Here is a 20,719-nt window from a genome sequence, read left to right as displayed (position 1 = left end):
GGAAGCTTACAAGTTAAAGAATGCTGGTGACCAAAGAAAAGAAAAGAAAGCTAAAACAGAAGTGCTGCTTACATCTTCTTCCCATGAGCACATCATTATTATTATTATTATTATTATTATTATTATTATTATTATTATTATTTAGCTGCTTTACCTGTTGAAATGACTGGAAGCAACTTACAACACAACAAAAATACTAAAACTACACTAAAACAATAAAAACTTTTAAAAAAACAACCACAAAAATATGCACAAATGAAAGACAGGTCTAACACATCCTGTCTTATCAAGAGAGCCCATGAATACTTTAAAAAACCTTTCAAAACTACATCTCCCATCAGCCCCAGCAAGGATAGCCAATGGCTATGGATGATGGGAGGTGTAACCACAAATTTATTATTAGTCTTTCCTCAAAGGGGAATGCACAAACCCCTTGCTCACATTGCTTGACCTTTTCTGCCCCTTTGCCAGCTCTTCAGCGTTCTTTATTTAAGAAGAAGTATCTAGAACTATCTACAATAATTCCAGCTTGGCTTCACTTTTTTCCCCTCTCCTTCCAACAATGTTCCCATGGGATGATATAAAGGTTTAAGCAGGAAGTTATTTATGTGGGATGAGAGTTGGGTGTGGGTAGATGTCTTCATTACTGTACACCCTTGGCCATTTGTAATGGAGACGTGGCCTAGTTTCCCATGCACAGCAGGTATAAATAAATATCAACTGTTGGGGTTTACCAAAGCCTTCAAACAACAACTTTCACTCCAGAATTTTGATAATATCTGGTTGTTGCAACTGAGCTTTCCTCCAAGTTGTCGATTGCCTAATCTCAGAGCCAACGTAGCCAGCATTTTTTCCTCTCTCTCTAGGTCAATTGCTCAACCTATAGTGTAGGAAAATACCCAAATGAAATTAACTGAACCTGTTACAGAACCTAAATTACCTGTGGCCACACCTTCCTGAGCAATGCAATTGCATGTGTAAGGTAGGATCCAGTAGCAGCCACACTCGTGACTATTGGAGCAGTTTACATGCTGCAGCAACGGCAACAGCATTCTGCCCTGAACATTCAAGTTGCCATTCAGCTCAGAACATGGAGAGACTCTTGGCCCAGGAACAGAAAATGCCAGGGCCAGCCATACCCCAGCAGACTTCCTAATTTGGAGTGAAATGGCAATTTGCTTCCGGTCCTTTATCTTTTCTTTGATGCCACTTTTTGTGTCAGGTATGTGGTTATTTATGTTTGATCCCGGTTCAGAATGATGGGACATGGAGCTGGGGGGAAATTGCCTAGAACTAACTGTAACTTCCAGATCGCCTAGATTTTCTTTATACTGTATCTTAAAATGAGACTCTTCTCCAAGTAACATTAATTGGTGAAATCTGTTAAGATATGTCCTAGGGAGAAAGGGACTTTTCCTTCCTTCCTTCCTTCCTTCCTTCCTTCCTTCCTTCCTTCCTTCCTTCCTTCCTTTATTTTTATTTTTAGAAAATGCTGTTTGCTGTTTGTTTTATTGGGGTGGGAGTTTTGTTTTAGTTAGCATGAGTTTGCCTTTTTCTGATTTCCTTTTACCTGCGTATTTTGTTTTTTTGTATTCATGTGGTGAGGAAGGGGATGGAGAGGTGGGTTCTATTTTTGTTTGTGTGCTTATTTTTTGTGTATAGTCATTACAGCGAGGGGTGTATGTGTTGGAGGGATGGGTTGTTGGGGTGAGTTGTTGTTGGGGCGGATGGGGTGTTGGGGTGGGTGAAGTTTGAGAGAATGGAGGAGCGTCACCTGGGTTGGTTATCGTCTTCCAAAGGACCTACTCTATTCCGAACTTAAAAATGGAAAACGTAATGCTGGTGGTCAACAAAATAGGTTTAAAGACTCTCTCAGGGCAAATTTTAAAATGTAGTATGAACACCAACAACTGAGAAACACTAGTCTGTGAGCCCTCCAATTGGAGAACAGCCTTTACCAAAGCTGTCATGGGCTTCGAAGACGCTCAAACTCAGGAGGAAAGGGAGAAGTGTGCTAAGAGGAAGGCACACTGGGTGAACCCTCACCGTGATCAACTCCCACACGGAAACCTATGTCCCCACTGTGGAAGGACATGTGGATCCAGAATTTGCCTCCACAATCATTTACGGACTCACTGTTAAAACCGTGTTCATGGAAGACAATCTTTACAATGAGTGATCGACAAAGAAGAAGAAGGTGTTGATGTGGGAAGGATCTCTGTGGATAGCAAGGGAGGGAGGAAAGGGGGAAAAGAGGGGGCTTCACCAGTCTATTGGTCTGAGGTGCTTTCTGGGTGCTTAATTCAGCAGTAGATGTTGTTGCAGGGTTGTCAATCTGTGCTGTGTGGGTTTAGCTGAGGTTGGTTCATAGTCCTGTGCTCTGTGTTCAGTGGAGCTGTTCTGTGAGTGGTACTTGACTGTCTTGGTTTGCATTGTCATGTCGTTTCTGTTATTTCTTCTTTCTCTTGTTGACTGTCATTCAGTCATTAGCTGTATTTTCTCCTTGGCTGTCGTTCGGTGGGTCAGATGGCTGCCATTCTGGTGGAAGGTTAAGTCTGAGGTTCTCCAGAAGTTGCAGGGCTTCAGATATGCTGATGGCTGTGTGCTGTGTTGTGTCAGTTGTTACAATGAGGCGAAAGTTGGTACTTGATTCCTGCTTCTTGAAGACGTTGGATACATGGTTGCAGGTTTTTCTTCAGTTTAGGGTCTGTTGCGATAAATCCTGAAAGGCCAGGATGCGGTTTTCTCAATACTGGAAGTTGGTTGAGTTTCTGAGATTGTTCCATACTTCTTCTTTATTTTTGTAGCAGGTGAAGTACACGATGATGTCTCGTGGAGGGGCATTTGGCTTTCGGCATGGGTCTTAGAGCTCTGTGTGCCCTTTCCAGATCATCTACTTCAAGTTTCAGATTTGGAATTGTGGTTTTTAGCCAGCATACAATGAGATCAGCCTGGTTTTTGTCTTCCGTTTTATTAGGGAAATTGCGGAAGCCAATATTGCAGTGTCTACTGTGATTTTCAAGGTCTGCTAGTTTAATTCTTGCTTCCATGCTTTCTCTTTCTTGGCAGCTATCCGTATCAGCTGATTTATTTTTCAGACATGTGTTTTCCTCTCGGAGTTGCTCTATTTGTTTTAGTTGGATCTGCTTTTCCTTTTCTAGAGTGGAGATGGTGCCAGTGAAGGTCTCCACTTTGGAGGTTAGGTCGCTGATTTTTGTCTTCAGGGAAGTCACTGTGTTCTTCAATAGTTCTGCTAGTCTCAGTTCCATTTACCTCAGGTCCCTTTTTGTTGTTGGGCAGTTGTCATCATGGGGGGACGTTGCGACCACTTAGGCATTCGCCATCTCCTTGGTTGAAGAGAGGGACTTTTCTTTTCTTTTTCACTTTTTATGTTTTATTTCATTTTATATACAGTCTTTACAACAGAAGACTTTACAAACCAAATAAACCAAAATACAAGCAAGAACATGACTCACATGTTTTAATTTGTACCATATTCTTCTCAGATTTCCTTATTTTACTGTTCATTAATATTAGTCTCCTTCTTTTGACTCCTTGTTCTTGACCTCTTAAATCACATATACCGGTATATCTTTAACAATTTTCCAAATACTGCCCTATACTTCCCTCCCAGAGAGCCAGTGTGGTGTAGTGGTTAAGAGCAGTAGTCTTGCAATCTGGGGAACCGGGTTCGCGTCTCCGCTCCTCCACATGCAGCTGCTGGGTGACCTTGGGCTAGTCACACTTCTCTGAAGTCTCTCAGCCTCACTAACCTCACAGAGTGTTTGTTGTGAGGGAGGAAGGGAAAGGAGAATGTTAGCCGCTTTGAGACTCCTTAGGGTAGTGATAAAGCGGGATATCAAATCCAAACTCTTCTTCTTCTTCTTCTCCCCCCATGCTCGTAACTTCCCTTCACCCATGTGCGATCTTCTCTATATAATATTGATTCTCGTTGTGTTGACAGAAGTTTGTATTTGTTGTTCCATATATGTTATGCTGTTGGGACACGGGTGGCACTGTGGTCTCTAAACCACTGAGCCTAGGGCTTGCCGATCGGAAGGTCGGCGGTTCGAATTTTCATGTGCTTCTCTGGTTTCACCAGAAGTGGCTTAGTCCTGCTGGCCACATGACCTGGAAAAACTGTCTGTGGACAAACGTCGGCTCCCTGGGCCAGTAAAGCGAGATCAGCGCCGCAACCCCAGAGTCGTTCACGACTGGACTTAACTGTCAGGGGTCCTTTACCTTTTTATATGTTATGCTATCATCTTATATCCTTGCACACTTTAACTATTATATTGCATATTAAATTTGAGCTCCAAAACCAAATCTTTTCATATATTCCTTTATGGGGCTTTTCTGTGGTGTTGCTCCAATCAGTGGTGTGTGGTGAAATTGTCCTTAGGGGAACAGTTAGGGTCAGAGGTGCCAGCTTGCGAGGGTAACTGTGGGGAGGACACTGTGTATGTGAGCATTGTGCCTTCCTCCATAAGCCAGACAGATGTTTCCCAGGCTTTGGGAAGGTAGCAGAAGAGATCTTGGACCTGTTGGAGCATTGTGCCTCCCTCCCTAAGCCAGGCAGAAACTTTCCAGGCTTTGGGAAGGAGGTGCCAGGGGAACATTTAGGGGACTAGCCTAGTCCACTGACCGCACACCACTGACTCCAATTTTGGAAAACACTCTGCAGGGAGGTTTTACTTTTTGGCACTGGGTGTTAAAATTAGCCAGGCCTTTTAAATTGGTTTGATGACCCTCCCCGCTCCTCTTACATCCCGAGAACTTTGATTTCTGTCTTAGCCTATGCAAATAAATACATGTGCACAAATGTTGAGACAGCAATAGCACATAGTCTATCCATTCACAGCTGGTGAGGTTCATTTTATTTGTTAATACAGTGCAGTGTAAGATGCTTATGTTTTTTCTTATTTTTTAAAGCCAAAGGCGTTCGCTCTCAAAGAATTCTCCTTCATGTTAGCAGACACTGACCTAAAGGGATGGGTGGATAAAATATTAAGCCATTGAGAATCTTTCAGTTTGCTTATAGGGTCCGTCTCTCACATCAGTTTCAAAGTAGTAAGTGAATAGAAATGGGATTGTATCAGTAGGGGATATATCACACGGACCCTGCCTTTCTGGGTGCTTGCTAAAGTTAGATGTTCATAAAGTGTCATGACTCTGTGGCTACCCCATGCCAATCTCTGCCTGAATCTTTCAAGTGCTCCAGGAGTTGTGGTTCTGTAAGTGGCACATTGTTTTCATAACAGTCTTGCAGGCGATGGAGCCCTGCTTTGGAAAGAATAGTAGATACTGATAAGTTATCTTGAAATTGTGGTATATAAGGAAGCAGGATTTAGGGTGAGGAAGCTCGTTTCTTATACCATCTGCTCCACACCTCTATAGTACCACCTGTTCTTTATTGGAAAATAGAAAAAATATATATACCTTGTATAAAATTATAAGTGCACAAGGTAAAATAAGACATGAAAAGAATAACAATTGTTAAGACACCAGTGTAAAAAAGAAAGAAAAAGGGGGTTGGGGGAACTTACAAATTTGCAAGGTTATTCTTGTACTTAACCTAATATCAACTCTCAGAACACTTAACAAACTAGTCCCCAGGATTCTTTGGTGGAAGCCATGATTGTTTAAAGTGGTGTGGTTATAAACTTTGTTGAAAAAGTTAAAAACAGTTATCAAGCATAGAGTGTTGTCTTCCAGGACAAATACATGCACAGATGTTAAGTATTGTGTGCAGTCATCCACATTGCATCAAAACAGACTTGGAAAATCTTTTACATTACAGATTAAGCTCACATCCACAGGGTATACTTCCGTCTAGAGAGTTAAGATAATTTCTCCATGGTGACAGAGATGGAAGGGAGATTACTATTATTAATAAATGATATAATTAAATACATTTCCCAGGATTCTTCAGGGGAAGCCAGGGCAGTTAAAAGTGGTATAACACTGCTTAAAATGATGGGGACCTTAAATGTGCAAAAAAAACCCAACCCTGGTCTATTATGTATTTTTTTTTATATTTATGTGGTGCCTTTCTGCTTAGGTACCAAAGGCAGTTCACAATTGTAAAACACTAAAACAAAAAAACAAAAAATCCTATAAAATGGAGAGTGGCCAAAGTCTCCCAGGTCAACTGAAAGCTGATGGTAGGTTCTTCCTCCCCTGGGCTTCATCACTTCTGCCTTCCCTCAGGTCACACAGGTTTTAAGTAGCCCCAGGGAATAGTACTGGTGCCCAGGTAGTTCCTTCAGACCATTGATGGTCCTTACAAGGAGCTGACAGCATGTGCTTCTTGGCCTGAGCTTCCTCAGTGCTATATCTCCTTGAGTACTAAAAGAAAAAGAAAAAGTGGTATCTTCACAAACAGGAAGACAAGTTTGAGGGGAAATATGTGACCCATGCACATGACATGAGGAACCAAGTTAAAATGAATTGTACTGAAAGGTCCTCAGGCTACTCAATCCTCAAACAAGTGACGCACAAGATTTGGTGACTCCTTCTTTCCGGCCTACACCTTGCGAAACAAAATTCCCCCACATATTCTTTTAGTCTGGTTTTAGCTAGGGCTTTTTTTTTTTTCAGCCGGAACTGAGTTCCAGCACCTCTCAGGTGGGCACCATTGCCATTCTAAGAGAATGAGGGAGGTGTTCATGGTGAGTTCTCACACCTCTCTCTCTCTCTTGTTTTTTTAGAAAAATAGCACTGGTTTTAGCCATTAGCCATAACCAGTGCTTTTTCTGTGACCAGTACTCACTGGTACCGAGTCGCCTACTGCTTTTGCTGCCCATGTCAGCTATGTTGTATTGACACCTGTAATGCTTTTATCAAGATATGAGCCCTGGCGCCTCATTATTATTATTTAACCAGAAAGGCACTTGCCATAGCAATATACTGCTGCACTCTCCCAGAGTTAGGAAGCTTCTGCTTTTGATTAGCCACATTTATCCATGTCGTCCAGACATGCAAATTATGGTTAGGTGCAAAGGACTCTTCCTTCTTCTTAATTAAACCTTTGATCCACCCACTGCTGTTTACACCGAGGGGCAAATGCTCTCCTGGAGATGGCAGGAATTAAACTTTCACATGCGAAGCATGTGCACAGTCCTCCTTATGAACATTGTAAAACAAGCCAGCTTCAGTAGCTATGGTTTCAAGTCGACTTGTTTGAAGGTAATCATAGTCAGGGATTTTTCATCCAGAACTCACCAGAACTCATTTCTGGCACTTCTTTTTCTAGAAAAATATCGCTGATCGTAGCTAATGTTAACTGTAGTCTAGACATCATCATTATCAGCCATCGTAGTAGTAGCGTTCTTCTTTCATAGTTCAATCTGAAAGAAAAAAGGCCTCCCAGAGCAGTTTGCATCTATCAGTGATGAGGCAGTCCCTGCCCTCAGGCTCGTAATCTAAGATACATGGCACACAAGGAAAGGTGGGGAGGAGGGGAATAGCAAGTACAGAAAACGAGTTCAGGCACTAGTTCGTAGTAACCGATGTCTTGTTGCAACCAGCTGGAATGGAGAGATTTGAAGAGGAGGAGCCAAACATTGCTGACTGGTTGAAGGGTAGGCTCTGCCGTTCCATCTCTTCCTCTCCTGTAGCCTGATGGAATGAGTGCCATTGGCAGATGACAGCTGAGGAAAGGGTCTAATGAAGATGGTCTCTTAGCAGAGCTGATGGAGGTGCCCTGCAGCCCTAATCTGGAAAAAACTGTAGTTAAGCAAAAGCCCTTTTATGTACAGGAACTGATCTTTGAAACGGAAGTGTGATTTCTACATAGGCAGCTGCCCAAATTTTCAGAGTGTGTCAAATAGCTAGAACAGCTATTCCCCATCTGGTGGTCCATGGATCCCATTCACATAACAAAAACTACAATAGGAATATCAAAAGTTTCAAAAGTAGGGAGTCTGCAGTATTTAGCTAATTGGGAACCAGTGATCTAGAGCATCTTTGACAGATGTTCATTTGACTTTTATATATACAGTGGTGCCTCGCAAGACGAAATTAATTCGTTCCGCGAGTTTTGTCGTCTTGCGATTTTTTTCGTCTTGCGAAGCACGGTGTCGGGAAAGTTTTGGAAAAGCTTCAAAAATCACCAAAGTCTTTAAAAACCTCAAAAAAGGCTACCACACCACGTTCTATGAGTTGCTCCTCGAAGTCAAGTCGCAACTGTATTAACGGTGTTAAGAAAAAGGAAACAAACTTGCAAGACGTTTCCGTCTTGCGAAGCAAGCCCATAGGGAAAATCGTCTTGCGAGGTACCACTGTATATAAAAGTTTCTCAGACAAAGCTGGACATGAGCATGTCAGTCTGTATCCTGTTGACAGAGCAACCCAGCGGTAACAGTAACCTCTGCTCCTCCATAATAACTCACAGAGCCAATTGTAACTTCTGGTTTTCTCTCTTTTTTGCATGTTGCTGGGTGATTCCTACGCAAAGGTGTGTTACTGCCAGCTCCTCGGAACATCACGATCCTGTCCACTAATATGAAGCACTTTCTAGTATGGAGCCCGGTGACGGTGCCTGGAGCAGCTGTAAAATATTCCGTCGAGTTTCAAGGGTAACTTTTCTTCACATTGAGTCTAAACATGGAGTAACTATCACTGCTGACCTTTCTTTCTTTTTTAGGCTAGTATGTAAAGGACAAGACAGAAGAGTCTTAAATTATGCATGGTGTGAGGAAGTGGATAATTAGAGCACGGGGTTGAGATAATCCAATTAAGCTGAAGGGAACTTATTCACACCGTTCAATATTAAACTATGGTGTCCAAAATATATAGTTGATGATTTTAAAAGGGTAATAATAATAATTTTTTATTTATACTCCGCCCTTCCCGGTTCAAAAACCGGGCTCAGGGCGGCTAACAACAAATTTAAAACACTTTAAAACACTTAATTATAAAAGCAGCATAAAATACGTTATAAAAACATGAATAACAATAAAAAAAAATGAATCAGATAATCCCCATTAGGCAAATTCTGTTGCTAGTCATGATGGCAGAATGCCTCTGAATATCAGATGCTGGGGGACAACAGTGGGAGAGCCCTATTGCCCTCCTGCCCTGGTTGTGGGCTTCCTGTAGGCATAAGGTTAGCCACTGTTAGGAGTAAGAACCTAGACTGGATAGGCCTTTGGTCTGACCCAGTAGGGATCTTATGACCCAATCCAATGCAAGCTGTTGAGGGCTTATCCTGCTCCTTTGGCTGAGCTCTTGCAAAATTTCCTCACAGTCTGCAACACGTAGTAGGGCCTAGGCCCAACCCACACATTCAGCCGAATAATGTGGTAAATATCCTGAGGTGGTCAAGTTGACTCTATTGCTGTGTACGCACGACCAACTTGAAACACAGCCACATCATTCTTTTTCTCAATAAGGATCTAAATTGGTTTCTTTTGGGGGTGGGGAATGCATCAAAATGCATTATTTCATAAGAAACAACAGGATAGATTTGGATTGTGGCTGTTGTGGTGTGTACTCTGGTTCCTAAGTGGGAATGTACTGAATGCAGAGTGAATGGGGTTGTGCACACAGCCTATGGTTCCAGACTATAAATGAGGTGCCTTTGAATGTTCCCAAGCATTAAAAACAAAACAAAACTCCTGCAAGTGAGAAAAAAGTAGAACATTGCGGAGAGAGGTTCTAGCCCAGCTTGCTCCCTGTTCCAGGTTTCTGCTTGCATAGTAGCATTCAAAAATGTTATTACCCACTTCCAGTTTGGAGCAATATAACCCTTTCTATCCCCACATAACCCTAATGTGACATTCTGATGCATGTCTTTGGGCCCAAGCCATAGTTATTAAGTGGCGTTGCAGTAAACTAGCCCATGTGAGAAGGTTGGAAAGAATTGTATCTGCTACCAGACATGTCTGCCCTTGTGGGACTATTCACGTTGCAACACATGTGTGTGAGGGTTCCTAACAAATATTCTTTAAAAAGTGCACAGAATATTTGCTTCGGGGTGGGGCGGGTCACCCTCAAGTGTAATTACAGTGAGTAATTTGTACTCTGCTTTGATCTCAGTCTTCTATAACTCAACTGAGTAACACACTGCATACAGAAGGCCCCAGGTTCAATCCCTGTCATTTCCAGGTTTCTTCCTGGAGAGCCGCCACCAATAAGCATCAACATTATTGAATGAAGTAGGTCAGTGGCCCAATCCACTGCTTCAGTTGGCGGAATTGGCAATACTACATACAGGTGCCACATAATACCTGTTCTTCATTTGTAAGAACTCAATTGTTTAGTGTGGCAGCGCCTACAGAACTCTCTGCCTATTGATATCAAACAGATGCCTTCGCTGTACTATTTTCGGTACCTGTTAAAAACATTCATGTTTAGACAGGCCTACCCAGATGCTTAGAAGGTTGAGGTAATTTTAATATCTGTTTTAGTAGGTTAACTTCTGCATGTTTTAAAGCAGAGTCGTAATCTTTTCTCGATTTCACTGTTTCATCGTTTGTAAACTGCTTTGAGGAGGTTTTCTTTACAATCAAGCAGTGTACAAATTTTATGTAACAAATAAGTAAGAACCACTGCCTTCAGCAAAGCCTGTTGCATTCTTTCCCCTATTTTTTCTTCTTCTTCTTCTTCCCTTCAGAGAATATGAGAGAGACTATGCCAACGACAGCTGGATTCCCATTGGAGAGTGTACGGGCATTAGTGTTACTCAGTGTGACATCACAGAAGACATTTCTGCCACTGTGCCGTACGATCTACGTGTCAGGGCAGGTGTGGGGACCCAGGCTTCGCACTGGGCCACTCTCAGCAGCTTCTTCAATCGTGTCACAAGTAAGTGCATTCACGTGCTCCTCTGTGATGCACAACTCACGCTGGGATCCTAAGGATAATGGTAGATGCTCATGATCCCATTGGGGGACCTTCTTCCTACTGAGGTCAGTCCTGGGTGTCAGCAAACTGGCCCCATTGAGCAGCTTAGCCAGGACCCGAGCAGCTTCTCCTGGAAAAGAGGAGATTGGATAGCCATCTTCAAATATCTCAAGGACTGTCACATGGAAGAGGGAACAAGCTTGTTTTCTCCTGCTCTGGAGGGTAGGACTCAAACCAATGGCTTCAAGTTACAAAAAGGAGATTCCGACTAAACATCAGGAAAAGCTTTCTGACATTAAGAGCTGTTCAACAGTGGAATGGTTTCCCTCAGGAGGTGGTGGACTCTCCTTCCTTGGAGGTTTTCAAGCAGAGGTTGGATGTCCATCTGTCTTGGATGCTTTAGCTGAGATTCCTGCATTGCATGGGGTGGACTAGATGAGGCTTGGGGTCCCTTCCAACTCTACAATTCTTTGATTCTATAAACCTGCCAGGACCCCACTGAAGCAGACTCATGCCCCACCCTCTCCTTCTTCAAAGCTGAGGAAGGCAGCTTTGAGTTGCAGTTTTAAATTTCTCACAATGCACTGGAGCACTCGATGTACATATAGCATCACTCCAGGGCACTTTGTGAAATCTGAATGGCAGCTCAGGTCTGCCTGCCACTGTCGGCAGGTAAGCTCTTGACTGAGTTGGGAAACCAACAGCATTTTGCTGTGGGAAACGCCTCCCCACAAACTTGGTCCTGATTAAGGTGATAAAACTGTGTGTGTGTGAAACAATTGAACGTACACAGGTTGGGGCCTACATAGGGTGCCAACTTAGTTAAAATATTGGGGGAGGGGAGAGATAAGGGCTTTCCCGCATAATCAATCACATGATGCTGTGCATGCACACCATGTGACTGGCAATGCCCATCAACTTTAGGACCCCCCCCCGACCCCCTCAAATATTTTATCGTGGTAGGCTGAACAGACCTCGGCCCCTAGGATTTGGCTCCTGTGGGCCTACGTAATGGTGGGCTGCCTCACCGTTGGATCGAATGACTTAGGGATTTTCCTGCGCCTTTGGTAGTTAGGAGAATTATAGCAAGTGCAGTTCTCCCCAGTTCCCTGCTTTAATTTGATGGAATTTGCCAGGGTTGAGGCGGAAAATCTGTTTTGAATCCCATGGCTCAGCATTCCACAAATGTGAGGTCGTAATAAAAATGGGTTTGGAGCAAGTGAGTTTCCGCCAGCACATTTAACCTAATAAACACACATCTGTCCATGGAGGCGCAGGTCAATTCTGTATCCAGGGCAGCTGTCTACCAGCTCCACCTGGTACGCAGGCTGAGACCCTACCTGCCCGCGGACTGTCTCACCAGAGTGGTGCATGCTCTAGTTCTCTCTCACTTGGACTACTGTAATGCACTCTATGTGGGGCTACCTTTGAAGGTGACCCAGAAACTACAACTAATCCAGAATGCGGCAGCTAGACTGGTGACTGGGGGCGGCCGCCGAGACCACATAACACTGGTCTTGAAAGACCTACATTGGCTCCCAGTACGTTTCCGAGCACAATTCAAAGTGTTGGTGTTGACCTTTAAAGCCCTAAACGGCCTCGGCCCAGTATACCTGAAGGAGCGTCTCCACCCCCATCGTTCTGCCTGGACGCTGAGGTCCAGCGCTGAGGGCCTTCTGGCAGTTCCCTCATTGCGAGAAGCAAAGCTACAGGGAACCAGGCAGAGGGCCTTCTCAGTAGTGGCGCCCACCCTGTGGAATGCCCTCCCATCAGATGTCAAAGTGATAAACAACTACCTGACATTCAGAAGACATCTTAATGCAGCCCTGTTCAGGGAAGTTTTTAATGTATGACATATTAGTGTATTTTTGGTCTTTGTGGAAGCCGCCCAGAGTGGCTGGGGAAACCCAGCCAGATGGGCGGGGTACAAATAATAAATTATTATTATTATTATTATTATTATTATTATTATTATTATTATCTAGAAGTATGGATTCCAGCTCAGAAAATACGACTTCCAGACAAAGTTGTTCCCAAAATTTGACAGTTGATGCAGCATTTTTCAACTCTTTTAGTTTTTTGCCCTAGCTGGAAAGGAAGCTAGGGCTCCCTTTTCTTTATCAGTTGATGTATAGGAGTGAACTTCAAGAGTACAAGCTGGTCAGATGCTTCTGATTCTATCTGCCTGAATCACCATTCTCTATGCATTTCATAAAGGCACACTGTAATTTGGATGGTATAGTCTCCCTTCGAATCTAGACAGAACTGGTTTGTCCTTCCTTCTTCTGTAGCTATTGCTGGTACTATTACTGTAGATGACGCCTGCAGGCAAAACTGATAACTCAGCAGCCCAAGAAACATTTCAAGTCTATGCAAGATTGCTAAATGCCTGGCCCTGATGGTGGAATCCAGTTTCCACTCCCAACTTAGCCCTGAGGGGTTTCTACGTACTAGAAAAACAAGAAGGAATCGGAGAAAACAGATGACAGATTCAAGATGGTACCTAAAGATTTGTGCATCAGCATGAGAGCACCTCACAAACTCAGTACATCAGCACTGAAAATAAAGCTGTAAGCTTCTGCTCAAGTGGATCACTTTGGGCAATACTATACATTCCATAGACTGGGACCACAAATGAGATAACCACACTGAATGCAAATTTTGCACAGAATGCACTGTAAGGACTAAAGCAGATGAAATGTTTGAGATTCATGGATGGATCTTCTCTTCTCTCTCTCTCTCTCTCTTTTAATCAGATCAACTGAAGTAGGGTAAGATTGAGTAGGACCACAGCATTGGGGTGGGGAGGGGAGATACTTAATGAGTATATGCCAAATACCCATCTGATCTCCTTTTAAGTTCAGAACATTTTGGAAATTCCAAGTTAGGCTGGCAGCCTCCAATATGGTGTTCATGGGGACCTGCCGAGGTCCCTCTCTGCCCTCCATTATTTATATTGCAGGGTGTTGTTATTTAAACCAAGGTGATGCTGTGCCTGGCTACAAATAATAATAATAATAATAATAATAATAATAATAATAATAATAATAATAATAAATTTTATTTATATCCCGCCCTCCCCAGCCTTAGCCGGGCTCAGGGCGGCTAACAACAATAAAACGGTACAAAAGTACAACATAAACAACACTCTAAAATCATTCATTCTAAAATTAATTAATTCAAGCCACTGGCAGCCATTGGGCCAGAGCTCCGCGAAGATTGCCGAAGGAGGGAGTCAGGCTGTGCCCTTGCCAAAGGCCTGGTGGAACAGCTCTGTCTTGCAGGCCCTGCGGAAAGATGTCAAGTCCCGCAGGGCCCTGGTCTCTTGTGACAGAGTGTTCCACCAGATCGGAGCCACAGCCGAAAAGGCCCTGGCTCTCGTTGAGGCCAGCCTAACTTCTCTGTGGCCTGGGACCTTCAAGATGTTTTTATTTGAAGACCGTAAGTTTCTCTGTGGGGCATACCAGGAGAGGCGGTCCCATAGGTACGAGGGTCCTAAGCCGTATAGGGCTTTAAAGGTTAAAACCAGCACCTTAAACCTGATCCTGTACTCCACCGGGAGCCAGTGCAGCTGGTATAGCACCGGGTGAATGTGATCTCGCAGCGAAGACCTTGTAAGGAGTCTCGCTGCAGCATTCTGCACCCGCTGGAGTTTCTGGGTCAGTCTCAAGGGCAGCCCCACGTAGAGCGAGTTACAATAATCCAGTCTGGAGGTGACCGTCGCGTGGATCACAGTGGCTAGGTCAGGGCGAGAGAGGTAAGGAGCCAACTGCTTAGCTTGGCGGAGATGGAAAAATGCCGCCTTTGTTATAGCTGCAATCTGCGCCTCCATGGAAAGGGAGGTGTCGAAGATTACACCCAAACTCTTAACGGACGGTGCTGGCACTAATTGCACCCCCGCAAGAGATGGGTAAGCATATGGTAAGCATCCAGAAATGCCATCTTACCTCCTTTTCCTCATAAAGCCCCTGTCCTGTCCCGTCTCCCCTGGCAGCTTTGCCTGCTTTTTTTCTGTTTGTTTGGGGTGTGTATATTTGTCTTTTTTCCTTTTCTTTGGCATGGGAACTTTTGGAAGTTGCATTTTCCCCCTTATTGTCTGGTTTTTGTTTTGGGATGTGTATTGGTATTGGGACTGAGGGGCTTTTTGAGGGGTGGGGTTCCTGAGCATTGACAGTTTTTGTTCTATGAAATGGGTATTTTGTGATGCTCACAACAGTTTCTTAGATTTCCAAATGTTCCCCCAGGCTCAGAAAAGGTTGGGGACCCCTGCTTTAGGCTGTTCCACAGCATATTGATCCTTGTTTCTCCTGAGCTGGGATGCAAGATTCATGTATGGTCCCATGATGGATATGATTCTGTCGTTTTCACAGCCTCCCTCATTCCACCTATGTTGACTGTCACAGCTGATGGATATCATTTGCTAGTGGAACTTGAGCGTCTAGGACCTGCCTTTGAATTCTGGATCTATTACTGGAAGAAGGGCCAAGGGCACAAGGTACGTTTTGGTCTTATATCTGGCCTGAGAATGCAGGAACAAAAGAGAAGAAAGTTCTCATGCATTACATGGACAAGATCAAATGCATTGATGAGGAACCTGTGGCCTTCCATATGTTATTGGACTTCCACCAGCCCTGGCCAGCATAGGCCATGATCAGAGATGTTGTAGACCATCAATGTCTGGAGGACCACAGGTTCCACATCCCTGGTCTAGAAGTTAGGTTAGGCTATCCTGAAGCTCTGCCAAAAACTCTGAACGTTATTATGATGTAGGAGCACAGAAAACGATCCACAAGGAGACTTCACTTTAGTCCTTCCTAATTCCATTTTTCTTCTTGCTCTATACTGTTGCCTGATGGTGTATGCAATCTCTTTGATTCCTACTTGCTGTGATGCAAACATCCTAAGTGGGAACAGACTGTTTAAAAGATGGCCTTCTCCCAGTGAGTCTGCCTGGCCACAACAATAAACTGGAGGATCTGTTTTATATTTAATCACCATAGGAGGTCAGAATGGCTGTGGCGCAGGGTATGGCCTTTTCAGTTGTGGAACCCAAGGTGCAGAAAGCTCAGGGATGTGCATGTCTTAAAAGACTTTTTATCAATAAGTTTAAAGATCAGCTTGCAAAAAGTGCAAGGGCCTGCACTGAGAGGCTTTCTCAGTTGCTCCTTCGCAGTGAAACAGAAATTAATGCAAGGACTTTGAAGCTGGCTCAGTAGTAGATGGGCAGCCAGTACAGAGGTTTTAACAATGGTATCACATGTTGCCAGCCATGTGCCCCCATCAGCTGTCTGGCCAGTGCATTCTGCCCCAGCTGGAGCTTCTGTACCAGGGCCAAGGGCAATGATCTCAATTAAAATCACCTTAACCACAAAGCCTAGGACTTGCCAATCAGAAGGTCGGCGGTTCAAATCCCTGCGACGGAGTGAGGTCCCATTGCTCGGTCCCTGCTCCTAGCAGTTCAAAAGCACATCAAAGTGCAAGTAGATAAAAAGGTACCGCTCCAGCGGGAAGGTAAACGGCATTTCCGTGCGCTGCTCTGGTTCACCAGAAGCGGCTTAGTCATGCTGGCCACGTGCTGTACGCCAGCTCCCTCGGCCAATAAAGCGAGATGAGCGCCTCAACCCCAGAGTCGGTCACGACTGGACCTATTGGTCAGGGGTCCCTTTATCTTTACCTTTATGCCCTGCTGCAGTTAGCTTTAGAAAAAAAGTTCAATTTGGATTAAACCTTCCCTTCCCTACACTCTGCTATCCCGGTGAAAATTGCTTCTTCCACTAACCTAGTATTACATTTTTTTTAAAGACATTGTTGCTATCTATGCAATTGAAGTAATGTCTAGTTTGGCAGCTGCTCAGCTTACCTACAAAGAAATCAGAAAACAATTTACTTGGTAGCTTTCAGAACCTTTGGCCCTTCCCTATACAAGGGAACCTGGGTTAATCTCTTATTTCATTTGTCTTGTACTATAATAATTTTACTTCCTACAACTCCCTAATCGCCCAGAATTTCTTACAACTGCCTAGAAATAAAAGGGGTGGGGGAGTGGGAAGATCTAACTTGAATTTGCTTGCAGACATTCCTATTTATATTTCCCTGAGACGGTTTTTAAATGAGTGCCTCTGAAAGTATCTGAAAGCAAAATGCGAAAATAACCGGAAATTCAAAAAGCCAAATTTGCATTCTGAAATCTTGCAGAATTTTCAAATTTGTGAACAGTTTTTGTTTTGGCTCTAGTATTTGTGCACCTTGTCTTAGGCATTTGGCTGCATTACAGAAATGGGCTGTGGTGGTTCTTCTTGTTTAGCAATGGAGTTCATTAATATTTGGGTGTCAGAGTGGGTGACCAAACAGGATCTCATGCCAAAGCAAAGAACAGACCAGTTAATCAAATATAGGGGTGGGGAACCTGTGGCCCTCCAGGTGTTGTTGGACTCCAACTCACCTCAGCCCAAATCAGGACGATCAATGAAGAGGGATGATAGAAGTTGTAATGCAATAAAGTCTGGAGTAGGGATGGAGGAGAAATTCCATTCAGTATGCATTTAAAGCAGAATCTATCAAATTTGTGCATTCCAAAACAACATGTGAACAGAAACATAGATATCTTTCAAAATTTGCTCTTATCAGAATTTTCTGATGCTGTTCTCCAAATGATTTTTACAAAAATGCATATATTAGGTAAAAGTGTGCATAAAAACAAAGACACCAGTGAAAATAACATACAAAAATACATTATATTAGGGGGAAAGTGTTTGTACATTAGTTTGTGCTGCATATAAAATTAAGTTCAATAGGATAAATTTGTGCTTAAATGCTGAATTTTCATGAAGATTTTTTAAAATATAAAATGTGCGTTTCAGACTGGCAAAATAAGAACCCAAGAGAACCAAAATTCACAGAACTTTCCGTCTCTAGTCTGGACAGCTATATCAGGCATCCCCAAGCTTTGGCCCTCCAGATGTTTTGGACTACAATTCCCATCATCCCTGACCACTGGTCCTGTTAGCTAGGGATCATGGGAGTTGTAGGCCAAAACATCTGGAGGGCCGCAGGTTGGGGACGCCTGAGCTATATGTTCCCATTACCTGATCAAATGCAACTGATTTCACCCTAGGTATATCGCAAAGTGGTGAAAGACAGCAGCACTACCTTACATATGGACACCATGGAAGCTGGTACTGAATACTGTGTTAAAGCCCAGACCTATGTTGAAGCCATAAACCGGAGCAGCAATTTCAGCCAGGTGCAGTGTGTGAGGGCCGAAGGTAAGAACAACAAAGATACTCTCCTTTCCAGATATGGTTCTCCACTGCTGGGGGGCCAGGGCAGATAAATCTAATAAAAACTTGAACATTTGTGACACCTTTGTTGGGCTTACAGGGTGGGCAATTTCAAAAGTCTATATAAGGGCTTGCGTACCATTGTTCAGGGTTCTCCTCCCTCCTGCATGTGGTGAGTGGGGACCCTGTTGCAACAGTTCCTTGAATAAAGATCAGGCTTACTAGCCGCTTTGCTTCTCAATGTACTCTGGTTGGCCTCTGTTATTTTCTCCTACCGATACGGAACCCACTTAAGGACTCTATATGGGCTCTGGAATACCCCATAAGGGAAAGGGAGCACTGCTTCCCTTTACTTTACTGCTTCACATTACTCTTCTTCAGAACAGTGCAAAGCCATGTAAACACAATGTGCAGCAGTGGCAATTATATCAATTCACAGATACTTTTCAGCTCAGAGCCCCTCATTGTGTTTTTCTGCCCTCTTAGCAACTACAGACTCTTTTTTTGTCTCCAGCAGGCAAAGCCATATTGGTCACCTTCGCCCCACTCTTCTTGGTTATCTCTGTTGTGACTCTTTTGGCCCTTCTTTGGGTTGCCTGGAAAACATGTCAGATCTGCCAGTATTCCTGCTGCCCGAACGAGAGCCTGCCGGACACTTTGGTAAGATAAGAAATGGTTTGGAGTACTGTACTGAGGTTGTGCCTTAACACTTCCAGAAAAGGTAGATGTGCCCTGCTTTTAAAAGCCATGGGTTGAAGCTTGGCGCGTATACTGTGCTTGTTACCAGGGCAGGTTATTAGAATGCATAAGAGCAGCAATCAGTCTGGCTGCAGACACATGACCATACCTTTTAAAATAACATTTCTCTCCCCCCCCCCCCCATGAATTCTGGGCATTATTGTTACAGGTTGCTGAGAATTGTAATTCTGTGAGGGATAAAACACATGTGGTGTAGTGGTTAGGAGCGGTAGGCTCGTAATCTGGGGAACCGGGTTCGCGTCTCCGCTCCTCCACATGCTGGGTGACCTTGGGCCAGTCACACTTCTCTGAAGTCTCTCAGCCCCACTCACCTCACAGAGTGTTTGTTGTGGGGAAAGAAGGGAAAGGAGAATGTTAGCCGCTTTGAGACTCCTTCGAGTAGTGATAAAGCGGGATATCAAATCCAAACTCTTCTTCTCTTCTTCACATTGCCCAGAATTCTTTGTAGGGGGGAATGTTATTAGAATGTGCACATAACCTTGAAATGACAAATGTCAAATCATTGAGGTGCTCAGATTTGTAAATGAAGGGATAATGCTGTAAGGGTTACAGGTAGCTCAGTGTGTTTAAAGCTATGTAACTATATTTGCCTTTGTGCTTGTTGAACCCAGCACTGGAGCAACCTAGTGAGCTATCAGGTAGAATCCTACCTGTGCTCTTCTCCCCTCGTAGCGCCACCATGAAGAGGGCTAGATACTTAACTTTTAAAATTAAAAAGCAGGGTGGGATATCACTTAAAGCTGGGGTGGGCAACACTGTGGCCCTTGAGAAACTGTCCAGTTTCCACTATCCCTGACCCTGACCATTGGCCATGCTGGCTGGGGCTGATGGAAGCCCTTAAACAACTGGAGGAAGCCAGGTTCCTCATTTCTGCCTCAGGGAATCAGACTTACACAGGCCCTCTTATGGCTACAGCCCTGAGCACTGCTTTGAACACTGAGCTTTGCAATACTAATCCAGTACCTCCATCCCTCTGCAGTGGCGAAGTAAATGCTCTTCCATCTTTTCCCCATTACTGTATGTTTTTTTTCCCTCCTCCCCCCTCTTTTCCAGAAAGTAACAGAATCACCTGCTAGGCTACTAAATTACAGGGGAGAGGAGACGGAGAAATGTGATGAGTCGGTGCAAGTGCTACCCCCTGAAGAGCTTCTCCGCTTGTGGATTCATGAAACACTTTAATATCACACCAAGGACACAATCTGCAAGATGAGACTGCAGTGCTGCTCTCCTTTTTGCCTCTCTGAGTAAGGCACACACACACACACAGTGCACACACACAGGTAGCTTTCCTCTCCTAACAACACAAAGACAGAAAATTGAGGATTTGCTTTCTTCAAAGGGAAAGGCATCATGTGGCCAGCAAGACGGGTTGCCGCGCTGAGGGTTTCACAGAGGGGGCTGGAGCCGACCCATTCATCCTTGTCTGACAGAGAACAGCAGCCAAGCTCATGGATAGCCACACAGGCTGTGATCCTAGCTGCTTGTCATCATCTGCTTAGCTGAGAGTTAAAAGACCTTGGGCTGATTACAATGTGCTGGGTTTGCTTTTTAACATAAAGGTGCAGTGCTAGAAGGCGATGCAATTCAAATCCATGTTGATTTTGCGGAACAGGAGCAAGGAGCAGCAGGTTCGAATTCAGTGACGGACGGTAGCTTAGCGGTAGCAGCTAGAGCACATGTTTTGAGTCAGAAGGTTCTAAGTGCAATATCTGGCACCTCTGTTTAAAAGGATCAGTTAGAAGATGGTATGAAAAATCCTGAATGCCAGAGGAGACAATACTGGAAAAAACTGACCTGGTACAGTGGTACCTCAGGTTACATACGCTTCAGGT

General features: G+C 44.0%; 1 protein-coding gene across 1 annotated transcript; it reads left to right on the top strand.

Moving 5' to 3' along the window:
• The first annotated feature begins 1,072 nt into the window (after positions 1 to 1,072).
• On the top strand, positions 1,073 to 20,465 carry IL20RB (interleukin 20 receptor subunit beta). The gene is made up of 7 exons (XM_028742026.2): positions 1,073 to 1,222; positions 8,459 to 8,579; positions 10,619 to 10,809; positions 15,219 to 15,343; positions 17,963 to 18,113; positions 18,643 to 18,788; positions 19,941 to 20,465. Exons 1-7 carry the CDS (start codon positions 1,168 to 1,170, stop codon positions 20,064 to 20,066), a joined length of 915 nt encoding a protein of 304 aa, XP_028597859.2. The 5' UTR covers positions 1,073 to 1,167; the 3' UTR covers positions 20,067 to 20,465.
• The last annotated feature ends 254 nt before the right edge of the window (positions 20,466 to 20,719 follow it).

The sequence above is a fragment of the Podarcis muralis genome, chromosome 7 (genome assembly GCF_964188315.1).
Source record: "Podarcis muralis chromosome 7, rPodMur119.hap1.1, whole genome shotgun sequence".
Classification (NCBI taxonomy): domain Eukaryota; kingdom Metazoa; phylum Chordata; class Lepidosauria; order Squamata; family Lacertidae; genus Podarcis; species Podarcis muralis.
Note: the sequence above shows the minus strand (reverse complement) of the source record. Positions and strands in the feature narration are given on the sequence as shown.